A 16,086-nucleotide genomic window follows, 5' to 3' on the forward strand; every position below is an offset into this window, starting at 1 on the left:
CATGACATGTATAACGAACAGCTTTTGAAATCAAGCCAGACTAGTGAAAAGCACAGCACAACAGGCCTTAGAAACACCCCTCCCTGTAATATGCGGGACGGAAATGCCCAGATGTCCAAAACCCACGTGTGTGTTTAAAATTCAAGGGTTGTTTCTGGGCTCCCTCCTTCACACCTTTCCCTGCTGAAGAACGCTGCGACTTGGCCTGAGAGCTTGAGTGGCTTGAGTCACCCAGACATCTGGGCTAATGGGTTGGCAGAGTCCATCATTCAATAATTAATTAACTGCAGCCACAAGAAGACAACCAACCTCCCCAGAGCAGCTAGGAAACCATCACCCTCCTCCATCCCAGCCATTTCAAAGCACCCGGGCCCCTGCAGCTCCCTCCCAGCTCTAAGGACTTCTTCATCCAAAGGAAGATCTGCGTTTTCCCACTGGCTGACATTCTCTTGAGGAAGCCCAGGAAGGAATGTGCAGACCACACAATTTTCAGAACTTATCCCATAGTCCTGTAGGGCCTGGGATCTAGGGATCTAGGGATGATCCATCCAGACCCAATCTTGTCCCAATACTACAACTATAGGAGACGAGAGTCCTGGCTCTCTCTCTCTGTGGACCACTAATCCTGAGAATGTTGTTCATTGAATGCAAAGTTGAATGAGGTCATCCCTGGGAACACTGGTATGTGGCAGAGGCTGGGGGTTGGGGGAGACGCTGCAGCTCCTTTGATGCCCCTCCCTCCCGCAGGTCCCCTTCACAGAAGAGCACCACCACCTCCTGTCATCCAGCAGGACGATTCCTCCCTAATACTCGGGAAAAGGACTGACCCTCCTCCTCATACTATTTTTTCTCCTACCCCCCATTTCCTACATAAAACCATCACAACCAGGTAGTGAGTCCACATACTCAGAGGGGGCACCACCCAGGCAGCACCCCCGCAGGGGTTCCTCTCCCAACGCCCTGGCCAGGCCCGGGCTCCAGTGGGAAGGGGGTGTGTGCACGGGCGGCCCGAGGGGCGCCGACCCCTCAGGAGGTGAGGAGAGGCTGGTGACCCCACACCTTGAGTCACCAGCTGCGAGATGAAAGCCCAGGCGGAGCGGTTCCTCAAAGGGAAGAGCCCACGTCGTCTCCCCCCTTCTCACCTTTTCTCGTTGCTCGGTCTCTTTCCGTTCTCTCCCTCTCCATCCCTCCCCTCCCTCTTTGTCTGCCTTTTTCTCACCTCCGCCGTTTGGAACACCCTGCCTTCCCCCGGAGCCCGGCTCGGACGCCGCAGCGGTCAGCTCCCCGGGGACCCGGGTCCCGCGACACCGCCCAGCCCCCTCCCCTGCCCGGCCCTCTCGGCTCCGGGTCTCACCCAGAAGAGCAGGTTGAAGCCGAGCAGCAGGTACTTGATGCACCGCAGGCCCCCGCGGAAGCGCCCCATGCTGCGGCCCCGGCAGCGGGATCCGGAGTCCCCAGGCCAGCGACCCAGCGCCGGGAGCGGCGGGAGCCGGCAGGGGGCGGAGCGCGAGGGACCGGGGGCGGGGCCTGCGGGGCGGGGCGGGGCTTGCGGGGGCGGGGCGGGGCCCGGCAGGGGGCGAAAAAGGGCCCAGAAGACCCCCAGCAGCGAGGCTGGCGAGGGATGACGGCGCCGTCGGAGAGGAAATCCCGCGGCCAGGAGGAGCACGTCCCCCTCTCGCCCCCGGAATGAGGGGCCACCTCCTTCCCCCCCGCCCCATGCAGAGAGACCTGCCCGCAGGCGCCCCGCTCTGGGCGGTTATCTGCGAAGAAGGAGCGTCCACTGGGGACCCGAGACCCACTTAATCAGCGCCCTGAGTAGAGACTCATTTGAGGCCTCCTGTGATGGTTGTGGATAAGGACGCGGCCCCGGTGGCTATGGAAACCTAGGAAGGTGACCTCGGGTAGAAGAGATAAGTAGAACCCGCCCTGAAGCTGGCAGGATCCGTCGCGGGGTTCCCGGCTGGGGGCTGTGGTTCCCTGGCGCCGGACCAGCGCACAGGCGGCGGAGGCGAGGTCCCTCGGCCCCTCCCGCGCTCCTCCGAGGACTCTGACCTTAATAGGCAAGAATTGGGAGAAGGAGCGGGATGCGGCTGTCCTGCCCGGATGGCTGTTCCCCACCCTGCTCGTCCTGGCCCGGGTCCTGCTGGATTCGACCTATGGGAGGGTTTAGAAAGGGATCCAAATCCCTGGGGATTAACTGTTGTGGAGATGGGAGAAAAGGGGCGGGTTTTGTTTTGCTTTGTTTGATTAAGTTAGGCTGCTGGCGGGGAAATCAGGCTCCCACTCTCCTTGACTGAGTGTCTACCATCTGTGGTGCGAGACGGTGTGGGGGCGACAAGAAAGTGGAACGTTCAGGGAACCTATGCGTTAATTCAGCAAAACTTTATAGGCCAGGCCTAGTAGCAAGCCCCAGGAACTGCGATGCGGAGACAGCAGGGCCTGCTCGCACGTCTCTGGTTGTAGAGACAGATTTGTAAACAAAAAACTGTAGCAAGGTGTGGAGGTTGGGCAAGGCTCCGGCCAGCAGGGCCTGGCCTCACTGCACCAGGCAGGGAAGGCTTTGCTGAGAAGAGTGGGCCTGCTCTGGTCAGAATGAATCTGAGCAGAGAGGAAGAGCAGTCCTGGCAGATGGGACAGTGTGTGCAAATGGGACAGGGCTGGAGAGAGAGCAAGGCTTCCTGGGCAACTACGAGTGTATGTGAGAGCTATAGCTAGCCCAAGTGGAGCAGAGGGAGGTGAGTCCGAAAAGTGCTAGGGTGCAGCTTACAGTCAGCTGAGAAAAGTGCAAAACTATCCTGGGGCCTCAGTTTCCTCGTCTGCAACATGAAGATAATTGTACGTACCTCACAGAGTTGTAATGATGAGTCAGTTAATATCTGTAAAGTGCCTAGAACAGTACTTGGCACAGAGTAAGTACTATATAAGGTTGGCTGTTATTGTGTTGTACTCTTATCACTTTATACCGCGTCGCCATCTTTGCCTACATCTGTGTCTTTGGACATTTGTTTGAATATCTAGTGGATTTTATTTATGAAAATAAGAACACGGAAAAATGCAGAAAGTGCTGATTCTGAAAATAAGCATAAGTTTCAAATAGTGAAATAGACACAGATGAAGTCATTAGGTATGCAGAAAGAGGCATATCTTCAGCGTCAAACACTATTGTTTTCTATCTGTCATCTCTATTCTATTCTAGAGGAAAAGAACTAAATCAAAAAGTAGTGTCTAGTATATAGTAGGCATTCAACAAATCTCTGAACTGAATGAGCAACAATGATATTATATATTAAATATATTGTTGAACTTTATGTCTCAGACAAAATACATTTAGGGATTCTCTATTCTCTGGGAACAGAACCCCTACCATATAAACCTATTGTTCTTTCATGCCACAATTTTAGCATATATGTATTAGAGACAGACGGTTGCGGGCCTAACATAACAGATTTAGATTTGGAGTGCAGAGTTCCCCAGTGGTACCCTTTCCAGAAAGTTGTGTCTTAGGGGACCTGACACTTGAAAGAACTAGTACATCCCAACTGCTAACGAATTTCAAGAGCACATTATTATGAAAGCAGGGGACTATATTAAATGACAGAATAAGGAAGTTAATCTTTAAAGTAGACGTTATGCAAAGCCATAGATAGAATCTAAGCAGGGAATGAGATGGTTAGATTTCTATTTTTAGGATGGTCAAGCTGGGGCTGTGTGGAGGATGGTTCCAAGTTAAGACTGGAGACTAATTAAGAGGCTGTTAAAGCAGTTCAGGTAAGAAATGAGAAGCTGAACCAAGACAGTAGCAGTGGGTGTGGGAAGGAGGCTCAGATTTGAGAGATACTCAGACTGATTAAAGATCAATACAGAGCGAATATAAGGACTAGAAGGGGAAAGAGGAAAGGATGACTCCTGAGTTTCTTACTTGGGTAACGAGGCAGACCATGGCACCATTAACAGAGATGCGGAGTATAGAAGGTGGAGAAGGTTTTGGGGAGAATGTTACAAATACTGTAGATGGGCTCACATGTCACCCAATCCTGCATCCAATTTAGAGGCTAGGAAAGCTAAGTACTTGCTTCCTGGTTTCCTTTGGAGGTAGGGGTGGTCATACGACACAAAATTGATTAATGTGATTTATGTGGAAGTCTGCTGGGAGGCTTTTGGAAAATCTGAAATTATCTTGATAAAAGGTGCAATTATCACTGGCATTGCTCTCTTCCCTTTTTCCCTGTCTCGAACTCAGACATGATCCCTGGAGCTGTAGAACATTTTGTGACTATGAGAAAGGCCAAGAGAATTGCACACCTGCCAGCCAGAGATTGTTGAACGGCTGACCCAATACCGGCAACCATCTACCTCCAGATTTCTTGTTATGTAAGAAAAATAACCCTCATTTTGTTTGACTTTTATATTCTTTTACTTGTAGCTGATGTATTTCTAACTGACACAGGAAGACAATAAATTTATATTTAGATCTCTTGAGTTTTAGATCTGATGGGAAATCCAGATGGACTAGTCCAGGGGCAGATGGAAATATGATTGGGATTCTGGAGAGAGCTTTGGTCTGTAAATTTAAGCTGAAGATTTATCAGCAAATGGTGGTAATAGAAACCAATGGTCTTCAAACTTTTACCCACATACCCCCTAACAGAATTATGAAAAAGTATATTCTCTTTATGAAGAAATATATTTTCCCCTGCACATTTCCTTCAATGTTTTATTGTGAATATTTTCAAGCATACAGAAATTTTGAAATAATTGAGCAGTGAACACCATATACTCACCACTTAGATTCTACTATAAACATTTTGTTTTAGTTAATTAGTTATCTCTACATTTGTTCATTTGTCAACCTATCTTATTTTTTATGCATTTCCAAATAAACTTTAGCCATCAATATGTTTCACCCCTAAATTCTTCAGCATGCATGACATTAACTAGAGGTCAAATATTTGGTTGCAGATTTCCTTTTGAAATAAAATTTACCTCAATGAAATGTAAACATTTTAAGTATACCGTTTAATGATTTTTGACAAGCTTTTGCCTTTCTAACTCCAAACCCTACTAAGGTATAAAACATTACTATCACCCTGAAAAGGTTCCTTGTCAACCCGTGCCCCTACCCCTCCTACAGGCAACCACTGTTCTGATTTTTTTTCACTACAGATTAATTTTACCTGTTCTAATAATGTCATATAAGTGGAATAGTACAGTATTTACCCTCACACATGTTTAACTTGACGTATGAAATTCTTTATTATAATTTTGAGTATTTGCAAGAGATGTCATTTCTGATGTAGTTTAAATATTGACATTTTAAAGAAAATTGTCACATCACTTATTTTAATGCATTCAATAGAAACTGAGCGCCAATGTGATCTGCTACCTACCATCATCCCTTTAAAAAAATATATGAACAAGATGGTCTTTAACAAGGTGAAAGCTTGACATCTTTCCTTTTTTCCTTGAACTTGTATTTCCATTCAACTTTCCCCATGAAATTTAATCCTAAAATAATGCATTTTTATGCTTGAAAGATGTTTCTTGACATGTGCTTTTATACTTGTCTGAACAAATAGCACTGTATGTTTATTAAAAGAAATTAAAAATTTCCTCCTGAGGCTCTAAGTGTTAATTAATTTCTTCTACTTTATTATCATCAAAATTTTTCTTAGTACATAATTGATTAAAATAACAAATATAACTTAAACAGTCATTAAACATAAAAGTAAAATATTACTGGAAATACATCTCTTAATGAGATTTGTGAGGTTGGGATTTTTTTCCTACAGTTCATATATCCATGAATGAATATTACTCATTGCTAAGACAACACCAGGCTCAGCATACATTCCCTTAATATTTTTCATTGCTTTGATATTAATGCTGAGAAGCTTTGTTTAGGCAAATAAGTAGATGAGGATGGAAGAAGTTGTTATAACAATGCCAGTCAATTATTTAAACGCTTTCTGAATTATATGCCCCAACTCACATACTGATCTATCAAAAACTATTTCTCATGATCAATCAACTGACAAGATGATTTGGTCTTTCTTCAATTTTGTTGAAAGCAGATTTGGAACCCGTCTAACTTAGAGTCATTCACTTTCTTAATACCATCAGCAATTTTTCAAGTTGCTGGCCAGAGATTTTACGCTCTGGGGAAATGTACCATAATCAGATTTAGGATGAGAGAAAGGTAACTTGTCAAGAAAGACACCTTGATCACAGGCATTTTCTCAGGCATATTAATTCTAGGAAGGAATACACATGGAAATTGAAGATCTAGACACTGATTCTCTTAAAACTATTCATGTTAGAGGACTCTCTGGAAAGATTTCTCACATGCCAGGATATACATGCCCCAGAGACATACAGCTGTTTAAAGCTATGAGAATGAATGGCATGGCCAGTGTGAACCCAGAGAAGGAATATATCTGCCAAGAAGGACTCCTCGTGGTTAACTGGGCCCAAATTCATAACCAAAGTCTAGCAGCCATTGCTGACAGAGGCCTCTCACACACCCTGCATTTAAGGGAAAAGCCACGGACTGAACTGCCGGCCTCCTCACGCTATGTTCTGTGCAGGTAGTCAATCCTTATAAAGGAGTTCCTGGCATTGTATTTCGACCAATGGGCTGAGACCTGTCCCTTTCAATCTAAATTGTGCAGCTCACCCTCATTTGCATTTATACTGACCAATCAGAGCTACTACATAATGACCAATCAGATCACAGGAAGCCATCCAATCAGGAAAGTGCTATTTGGACCATCACACCGGATTTCTCATTTGCCCGTACAATGGGACCAATCAGGAACCAGGGCGGGAACTTTATAAAAAGGGCCTCCTGTTTGTTTTTGTGGAGCGCGCTTCGGCTTTCCTTCCGCGGGCTATGTTGTTACCCCTTTTGCAAACTGTTCCCCTGAATAAGGTTTCTCCTTTCTCTGCCCGGACATTGGGGAACACCGGTTGATGTTAGATTGGTGGCAGCAAACTTTTGTTGACACCAATGTGAATGTGAAAAGTGTTGAGAACAGAAACGTTAGAATAACAACATTTTAAGAAGTGGGCTGAGGACATACAACACGCAAAGGAGACTGGGAGGAAATGACCAGAGGGGAGGTCGAAGAAAAATCCGAACAAAAGGTGTCACAGAGGCCGAAGGAGGCAAGTTTCTAAAAGGAGGGAATGGCCACGGTGGAAATACCTCAGCTATAACAGGTGAGATAATAGGTAAATGGATTTGGTACTAGAGTAATTTAGGACATTGACGACCTGGGAAAGGGCTATTTCAGAAGCGTGATGGGAGATGTAGGTGGAAGCTAGATGGCAGTTTAGGGGTGAATGGGTGGTAAGCAAGAGTAAAGACATAGAAGCTTTAAAGAAGCTTAGCTCTAAGAGTGGTGGAGCCAAACGGGGAAGGCAAGTTTTCTTTTTTCTTTCCTTTCTTCCTTAATGAGAAAGATCTGGACACGTTCATAGTCCTTGGGGAAGGTGCCTGTGGAGAGAGGCTGAAAAAGAAGAAAAGCAAGAGAGTGAGTCTCTGAGGAAATAGAAAGGGGCTGAGAGCCAGAACCCTGCTGAGGGTTTACATCTGGAGACAGGAGAAAGTAGGCAAGGATGGAATTGTAGAAACATTTTGTTTTCTGTGTCTCATAATGCCAATAGCTAAACTCGCTGTTGATCTAATTTTGCTGCTTGTGGAATTTTCTGCCTGTCGATGTTAGTGTCTTGTTTCCTTTGTATTGTGTGATATCTTTTTTTGAAATCTGGAAGCGGCTCATTTTCCTTGGAAAATTGTGGCACTTCTTTGAGTCATCAGTTGAGGTTTTATTCTTCCAGAAAGGATTTACTTTGACTTCTGCAAATCACCTCAAGGCACGACCACAGAGTGTTAATTCAGACAACAAATCCATTCGAAGGCTGGCTTGTGGTTACAAGATCCCCCGGGAGACTGCCCACCACCCCAACACCAAGAGCAAAACATGGACATTTCCTTGTTGTCCTCTTTAGCACAATGGGTTTATTTCCTCCCTACTCTTACTTTGAGGGTGTGGCCCTTGCCAGGGCACCAGTTTTGGGTTGGAGTCTCCTAATAGGCTCCATACCTTAGACTTAGAGGCTTTTACTTCATTAACCCCAAGCCTTTGCAGCTGTTGAAACAGAAACTCACGGCAAAAGATGGCTTTGGCACCTGCTTACTCCCCACCTGTTTTCACTTCACTTTGGCCTCTGTAGATTCTCTTCCTTTGGTGCTAGCCGAGCAATATGTTTTTCTTTTTCTTTTTTTTTTTTTTAAGAAGATGCTTACAAGTTTTATCCAGTGTTTTAGTTTCAATAGAGAAGGTAGTTCAGGATAGCGAGTCTGCCCTCCTGCTGGAAAAAGAAACCTCATGTTCTGCTATCGTCAACTCTGGTTTTGATAAGCAGGACATGAGCAGTTTTTGACTGCTGGGTTTATAGCCTGTTAATCCTGTTGCTATGCAGTTGTTGCTGGAAAATAGTCTGTGGGCTCAGGGTTTCTAAACCAACCATTACTTGGATGCCCAGAGAAGGAAGGAAGACAGGGCCTTGGTTTGCTGATTACAAACCATCTCCATGGCCACAGGTTGCTGGGCTCTCTTTGTACAATGTTTTCCCAGGAGCGTTCAGGCAGTAATAGCTTCCTTTCATCATTTTTCAGCTTCTGGTGTTTGCTGGTGAGAGGAAGGAGTGTATACCTGCTTGTGCAGGCATGTATGAAGCAAGAGAAGGAACGATGAAACAGCAGAGGGGAGCAAACGCAAAGGATAATTGATTGTTTCCTTAGGACCCTATGGGAATAACCTACTCATTTTTCTTTTCAATTTTACAGCGGGTTGAGGAAAGGGGAGGAACATAACCCATTCAGGTGTAAGTTCTAAGCCTGAAGATTTATTGTATCTCACAGAAGATTCCCATGTGAGTCATCAGAATTAGGAAAGACTTAAAAAAATGACAGAATATTAATCTGGCATAGATTAATGTGATTTTTTTGTTGTTTTAAAGTTTCAACAGAGGTCCCAAAGACTAAGCACAATCATAGGTACTTAGGGATATTGCCATTTAAAAGTAAAGTGGAAGATCGTCTGCATTTGTCAGGGTTCTCTAGAGAAACAGAACCAGTAGGATGCATTTGTACTTGTATGATAAAGAATTGGCTCATGTGATCATGGAGGCTGAGAAGTTCCAAGATCTGCAGTCGTCGTGCTGAAGACCCAGGAGAAACAACGGTGTAGTTCCAGTCTGGAAGCCGGCCGGCTCAAGATCCAAAAAGAGCCATTTTTTTCCACTGGGAGTCGGAAGGGAGGAAAAGACTAATTAATATGTCTTAGCTCAAGGCAGTCAAAACAGGAGGAATTCCCTCTTACTCAGCCTTTTTGTTGCATTCAGGCCTTCAACTGATTGTACGAGGCCCACCCACATTAGGGAGTGCAATCCGCTTCACTCAGTCGGGCAATTCACATGTTACTCTCATCCAGAAACACCCTCGCAGACACACACAGAATGATTTTTGGGCAAATGTGTAGGCACCCCGTGGCCCAGTCTAGTTGACACATAAAATTAACCATTGCACTGTCTATATAGGACTTGCAAAGGGATTAAATGAAACCTGGTTCTTCTACCCATCACCTTGTCTTTATAAGAGAAAGCTAAGCATACACTGACAGATGAAGAGAGAGGGTCTGTCTCACCCCACCAGAGGAAGTATGAGGAGGGAATGCTTTGGTCCCCCGACTTAAAGCCAGCTGAGAGGGGCTTCAAAACAAACAAACAAAAACAACAAACTGACCAACGCTTGGAGGTCTTCACATATGTTTCCTGGAGTTTGGGGAACAGAGGAACAAGTATTATATTTGACTGATGTCTGGCACTGTCTCTGTCTGACAGCAGAGTACAGATAGGGCTACAATGGGAATGGCAGGACAGTGATACAAATGTTTCCTGTAGACCAGACATGGGGGGGACCTGGGCTTGGGGTGTCCCTAAAGAGACCCTATTGAAGAAGTGTCCCCAGCAGAAGGGTGGACTGTTGGAAACCAGGGGCTTGAGGGATAGTCATGATGGCCTGGCTGGAAAGGGCATAACCCAAATCAGGAGGGTTCAAGAGGGGGATGGGGCTCCAGAGACCTCACAAAGTGACCCTGAGATGAAACAATTAGCATTCGGACCTGTGCTCCCTCTAGAGGTCAAGTAAGATCTGATTTCTTTTGCTTGTTTTGAGTGTTTACCCTTGGAGGGGCCTAAAACAACAGCTAGTGAGTGAGGAAAGAGCATGGAGCAAAGAAACGGAAGGAGCTTAACGTGACCTCTTCCCTCTCAGGCTCCTGTGCCTCAGACAGCCCCAAACTAGGGGTTGGGCGATGTCTTACACGGAAGACCTACTGGAGCTTTGAATTAGCCTGGGCTGGGATTCTTATGAACGGAAAGGGACTGGAAAAGCTGTGGGAACTGCCTGAAATTTTTATCCAGGGCTGCAGAGCAAATTTCCTGAGTGAGTGGTAAGAAGGAACAAAATTGCTTGTTTGCACCCTTCTGATAGTGGAATGATAACTTCAATGTCCTGTAGAAAAAAAAAAGACAACTGACATTATAGAAATTTGTACCCTGCAAAAATAGCACTTAAGAATACAAGTCACAACGTTTTAGACCAGTAAAAACAATGCTTGCCACCAAAAGACCTGCATTAAAGAAAACCCTAAATTTATACTTCATGCAGAAGGGAAACCATCCCAGATGGGCAATCAGAGAGTCTAAATGAAATGAAGAGCAAAGAAAACAAAAAATATATGGTATATCTAAAAATAGGCAACCACATGTTTTCCAGTGAACATGGACTGCAAGCTTAATCAGTTTGAAAAATAATATTAAGACAAAGGGTGAGCGGGAAACTCGAGGCAAATGATATTTGGCTTATACTTAAGATATCTAGTAGTTTAATGAAGTTTAGGGGTGAGTGATGCCTTGAGGGAACTAACTAGAAAACCTTTTAAGTCTCTTAAGGAAAACAAAGGCTGGAATGAACCCCAAAGATCAATCATTCGAATTCCCTTTTTGTACAGCTGGGGAAACTGAGGCCCAGGGAGGTCATGTGGCTAGTTGGTAGTTAAAACAAGGTCACACCTCAGGTACCCAGGTTGAATCCCACTCAACCATATTTCTTCTTCCTCACCCAACTTCTAAAAACCTTTTAGGAATTTAGCGGCAACAATTTGTCGTTATTTACGAATGTGGAGAATTCATGGAGCACTCCATATCCAGGTCAGTTATGTAAGCATTAAATGAGACTTATCTGGTCATAGAGCCTTTGATGGCAGTAATGTAAATAATAGACTCTGCTGAGCATTTCATGTGCAGAGCTCTGTTCTAAGCTCATTCTAGCTAGTAACTCATTTAATACTCAAAACAACTCTGAGTTACTACCATTTTTAAAATGAGGAAGCTGAGCCACAGAGAAGATAAGTGACCTGTCCAAGATAAACAGGGACAATGCTTGGTTTCAAATCCTGGAGGTCTGGCTAGAGAGCCTACATTCTTAACCCCCTAGTGGTCATTTGCCAAATATTGAGTACCTACTGTGTGCCAGGTGCTGTGTTAGGAAACAGGGATGTTGCATAAGATACCTGCGCATGGGGAGCTTGTGGGCCAGTGGAAGTGAGAGTCATTTAAACAGGAAATTATAGTTTCACTGACAAGGGCTTCAATTAAAAAAAAATGTAGCATGATGTGGAGTATAGAGAAGGGACGTAGAGTTGCTGGGAAAGGCTTCAAGGAAGAGATGCCATTTCAGACAACACTGAAGGACTGAGCTGGAATGTAATAGACAGTGTGTTTAATGGGTTGCTGGAAGGGGGACTAGCCCAAGAGATAGTCTGTCCTGTTCAGGGCATGCCAGGGAGTTGGGCATGGCTAGAGCATGGAGTGTGTGTTGGGGCTGGGGGTGGGGCGCTGGAGGGGTAGAATGGCATTTGGGGCCAAATTGTGAAGAACCTGTCTCTTTATGTCCGCTAAGTTCCTGGAACTTTATTTTGTTGGGATCAGGAGAATGGCATGATCAGGTTTGTGTTTTACCAAAAAGCACACTGGACAATCAAGAGGACACACTCATTCAACAGGCATTCATTGAGTGGATCCTGTGCCAAACGATCAGATAGGATCTCCGATCTCGGGGAGCCAGCAGAGCTGCTGAAAGAGGAGAGGGGGTCTACCAAGACCTCAGATTTTGAGAAGGCCAATGTTGAGTGCCCCGAAGTGACAAGTCCCAAGTGTACCAAGTGCTTCCAGCTGGGGGGAATCGGAAAAGGCCACAAGAGGGGCTGGTATCGGAGGGCTGGGTCTGGAATGATGAGCGTGATTTTAAAGGCAGAGTTGGGTGGTGAGCCAAACATTGGAGTGAGCAGTGCACACGGGAAATGGTGCGTTGTCCATTTCGGCCAGAGTGCCGGGGGTATGGAGGGTGCTTAGTAGGAGCCAAGGGAAGGCCTTGACCACCAAGTGCCGTGCCACGGGGTGACGAGATGATTCTTGGTGGCATAGGACAGACATTTTAAAGTTTATCAGTTAGGTGTTTATATTCATGTCCATTGAAAAATTTTACACAATAATGATCGTATTATTATTATTAAATTTTATGGCGTAAAAATTTTACACAATAATGATCGTATTATTATTGAGGCAAAGTAAAGAAAATGAGGCAGTTTAATCAATGTTCAGGAAGTAATAATAGTAGATGGTGCACAGATCTGGCAAAACTATCAAAGACATACGCAAATAAGTAAAAATTGGGGGAAATTGGGGTAAGGACTTTAGAATGATTTAGGAGGGGAGGCACACGTGTTCAGAGTGGTAGTTTGGTAGATCCACCTGAGAGCTGGTGTCGAATGGATGAAGTTGGAAAAAGAGATCTGAGCTGGAGAGGCCAGTAAGGAAAGGAATGTAATGTGTGAGTTGTAAGAGTGTTCTCTTCAGGCAGCCTGCACAGCTTTTCCTTCACACATTCCTGTATTAGCTCAAGTGCTTACTGTCAATTCATCAGCGTGCCTCACGTGGAAGTGACACATGCTTTTAGAAATGGCCACAATCTCTCCTGCCGCCTTTCTGCAGAAATGGACGTCTCGTGGTTCTGGTGGTGGTATTTTGAAGATTTGACTCATGACACATCAGTTTCATCTCTAAGCAACTTTCCTTAGAATCAGGGCCATGCTTTTTGTGCCCCCAATTTTCAACCGGATGCAGTGGAAAAAGACTCCTGTGAGAGGAGGGGGGTGGGGTGGGTGGGAAGACTTCTAGAAATGTCAGCCCAATGCCTTGAAAAGGCACAAAGAACCTTGCGCTCTATCCCAATGAAACAAAATAGTGTGGAGGCAAGCAGGGGCTTCCAGAACCACCCCCAAATCCAACTCTTGTGCAATTTTTATCTTCGGTCTTTTTTGCAATGTCTCCTTACTTTGAAGCCTTGTGGATTTCGTAAGATACTGCAACCCACATTTGAAACGTTCTTCCTGTGACAAATTATGCATTGAATGAGCATATTTGCAGCAACGTTTGCCTGTCTAGGAAGGGAACTGCGACGTTGCTCCAACACACAGCTCTTCAGGACCAGAAGTGGCCCTGGCTCAGCCTGGGTGCTTCCTGCCGACAGGCCGCTTTTCCGGGCTTTTTGTTCTGCACGTACAGAAGCTCATCGGTAGGTAACACTTCCCCTTCCTTCATCCTCCCAAAGCAGGGGAACATTTCAGAGTCAGCCTTCCTCCTAGGATGCATACATTTATACATAATTCATTAATTATGGATCAGTGCCTTCTCAGTTTCCTCTGCCACCTCTCACTGCACTTGGTGGTTTATTTATTTAGCGGTTACCCTATCTCAGAATGTTACAGATGAGTCAGAGGAGGGTTACGTGATGCGTGACCTGATATGAGGTGCCATCTGGGAGCCCCTTGCTCTACTTCCCATCTCCCAAACCTCCGGTATGGCCTACCCCCTTGGCACAGTGCTGCTTGAGTTTGTTTCTTAGGCAAAACCACAGGTAAATACAGTTTGTCCTTATGATCCTATAGCGTTTCTTTCAGACTCCGTCGTAGACATCTGAGTTTTTGGGTCCAGATCCCTTCCCACTTCATTGGGAATGTCACCCTAATTTCTTTGTGCTTTTCCTTTGGCGTACACCCCTCCCCCTGGGGAGACTGCCATTCTAGGTGTGTTGTCTTCCGGTCAACAAGTGAGCATGTGACCCAGGCTGAGCCATTCAGAGCCTATGTCTGGGGAACTGGGATCCTTAGAGGAACAACACGAGGACTAGAACGTGGCTGGGGCGGATTCGTTCCAACAGTGGTGACGGTGCCCTCATCCGACTCCCTGGATCGGTGGCACTTCCTTCGTTCCTGCCCTTCTCAAGGCCCTGTTGTTCTGCCTTTCCTTAGATGCCACAACAGCTGCTTACAATTAGTTTTTTTCTGAAGTAAGCCAGACTCGTTTATGATCAAAGACCTCTGCAAAGACCGCCCTCTGCTCTTCTCAGTGCTCTCCTAGCTCCTCCCCTGCTTAAAGCTCTACAGTGCCTGCACATTTCTACTGTTTCTCCAAAAATAAGACTTAGCCAGACCATCAGCTCTAATGCATCTTTTGGAGCAAAAATTAATATATATAAGATCTGATATTATATATATTATATTATAGTACATTATACCTGGTCTTATAGTAAAATAAGACTGGGTTTTATATTAATTTTTGCTCCAAAAGGCGCATTAGAGCTGATGGTCCGGCCAGGTCTTATTTTCGGGGAAGCAGGGTATTAGACTGAGACCCAGATCCCAACCCCAGGCTGCAGGCCCCGCTGGCCTAGCCTTCAGTGGCCTCTCCGTCCCGTCTTCTCTCTTCTACCTCAATCTCTTTTCGTTCCTTGAGCGTTCCATGCACTCACGAGGGGAGTTCCCACATGCTGCCCTCTGCCGGCAAGGCTCTCAGACGTGGCCCTGTGTGCCCTTGCCAACCCTGGGCCAGGTGTATTGGTGAGGGGCTCTCGTGACACGCGTGACTTTCTCATCATAACACTCATCTTGTAATTATACGAGTATATCTATGTATGGCTTCTTTGATCATCGTTTGTCTCCTTCACTAGATGATGAGCTCCACGAGGATGAGAACTATATTTCTGTCCCTGACTGTATTCCAGTATCTAACACAGCACCTGCTGTGTGCAGAAGGTGCTGTGTGCAGAGTGGGATTTCTTTGTGGCATGAAAACATTAAAACAAAACATGCAATCTGACCTTGTCAGACCACCTGAGATACGAACTGTGTCGTCTTCCTCTCAGGTTTTCTGAGCTTCGTCTGTTCTCGTTGGGGCTCTGGTTTGTATTGGCAATGACAACTGGAGTGGATTAATCAAACACAAAAACACAGTCTTTGCCAACGAGCTTCCCCACAGTTCTCCTTTCTCTGGCTACTGTCCACCTTATGCCACCTGATTACGTTCTCCTGTGGGGGCACACATCATGGTAGGACGAGTATGGCTTTGCAGGCAGGAAGCAGGGTGTGAAGACTAATTCTAATTCTGGTTCCGCCCCTGAGTAGCGAGGTGGACATTAGCTAATTCTTTCAATCTCATTAAATCATTTTCCTCATCTTGTAAGCGGGAGAATCTCTGTCCCACTATGTAATACCTGGTGGTGGTAAGATGTGAGGAAATAATGAATGTTCAAGCACTTGGGAAAATTGATAAATAGAAAGTGTAAGAAATATTTATGTTTACCTTATACCTTTCTGATACTCATTATAATATTTGGTCTTTTATGGGTGCTCTCCAAATAGCTGCCTTAATCTACCTGACCTCATTTCATCTAATAAGTGAAGTAAAATGTACCACTAATTACCACTGAGTACCCACCAAAAGCCGGCCACAGAGGTAAGGGCTTCAAATGCAGTATTTCATTTAATCCTCGCCAGACTAAGAGACGGACGTTAATTTTCCTCCTGAGGAGAAAACGGGCTAGCAGAGGTTAAGCAACTTATTCAGGGTCACACAGCTTATACATAGGGAAGCTGGGATACAAATCTGAGCCCACTGCTT

The 16,086-nt window shown here is 45.4% G+C and overlaps 1 protein-coding gene and 1 long non-coding RNA gene across 2 annotated transcripts in view; one reads left to right on the forward strand and one right to left on the reverse strand.

Moving 5' to 3' along the window:
- TSPAN2 (tetraspanin 2) overlaps positions 1-1,495 on the reverse strand; it is a 40,425-nt gene extending 38,930 nt beyond the window's left edge. Inside the window, exon 1 of the mRNA XM_033093669.1 lies at positions 1,355-1,495. Coding sequence (XP_032949560.1) covers positions 1,355-1,423 — 69 coding nt within the window. The 5' untranslated portion in view covers positions 1,424-1,495. The remainder of the gene's footprint in view (positions 1-1,354) is intronic.
- Positions 1,496-1,753: 258 nt separating this feature from the next.
- The window catches only part of LOC117014926 (uncharacterized), a 33,305-nt gene continuing 18,972 nt past the window's right edge, over positions 1,754-16,086 (forward strand). The window contains exons 1-2 of the long non-coding RNA XR_004421646.1: positions 1,754-1,891; positions 4,241-4,371. This is a non-coding gene — a long non-coding RNA (uncharacterized LOC117014926). The remainder of the gene's footprint in view (positions 1,892-4,240; positions 4,372-16,086) is intronic.

The sequence above is a fragment of the Rhinolophus ferrumequinum genome, chromosome 22, assembly GCF_004115265.2.
Source record: "Rhinolophus ferrumequinum isolate MPI-CBG mRhiFer1 chromosome 22, mRhiFer1_v1.p, whole genome shotgun sequence".
NCBI classification, from domain to species: domain Eukaryota; kingdom Metazoa; phylum Chordata; class Mammalia; order Chiroptera; family Rhinolophidae; genus Rhinolophus; species Rhinolophus ferrumequinum.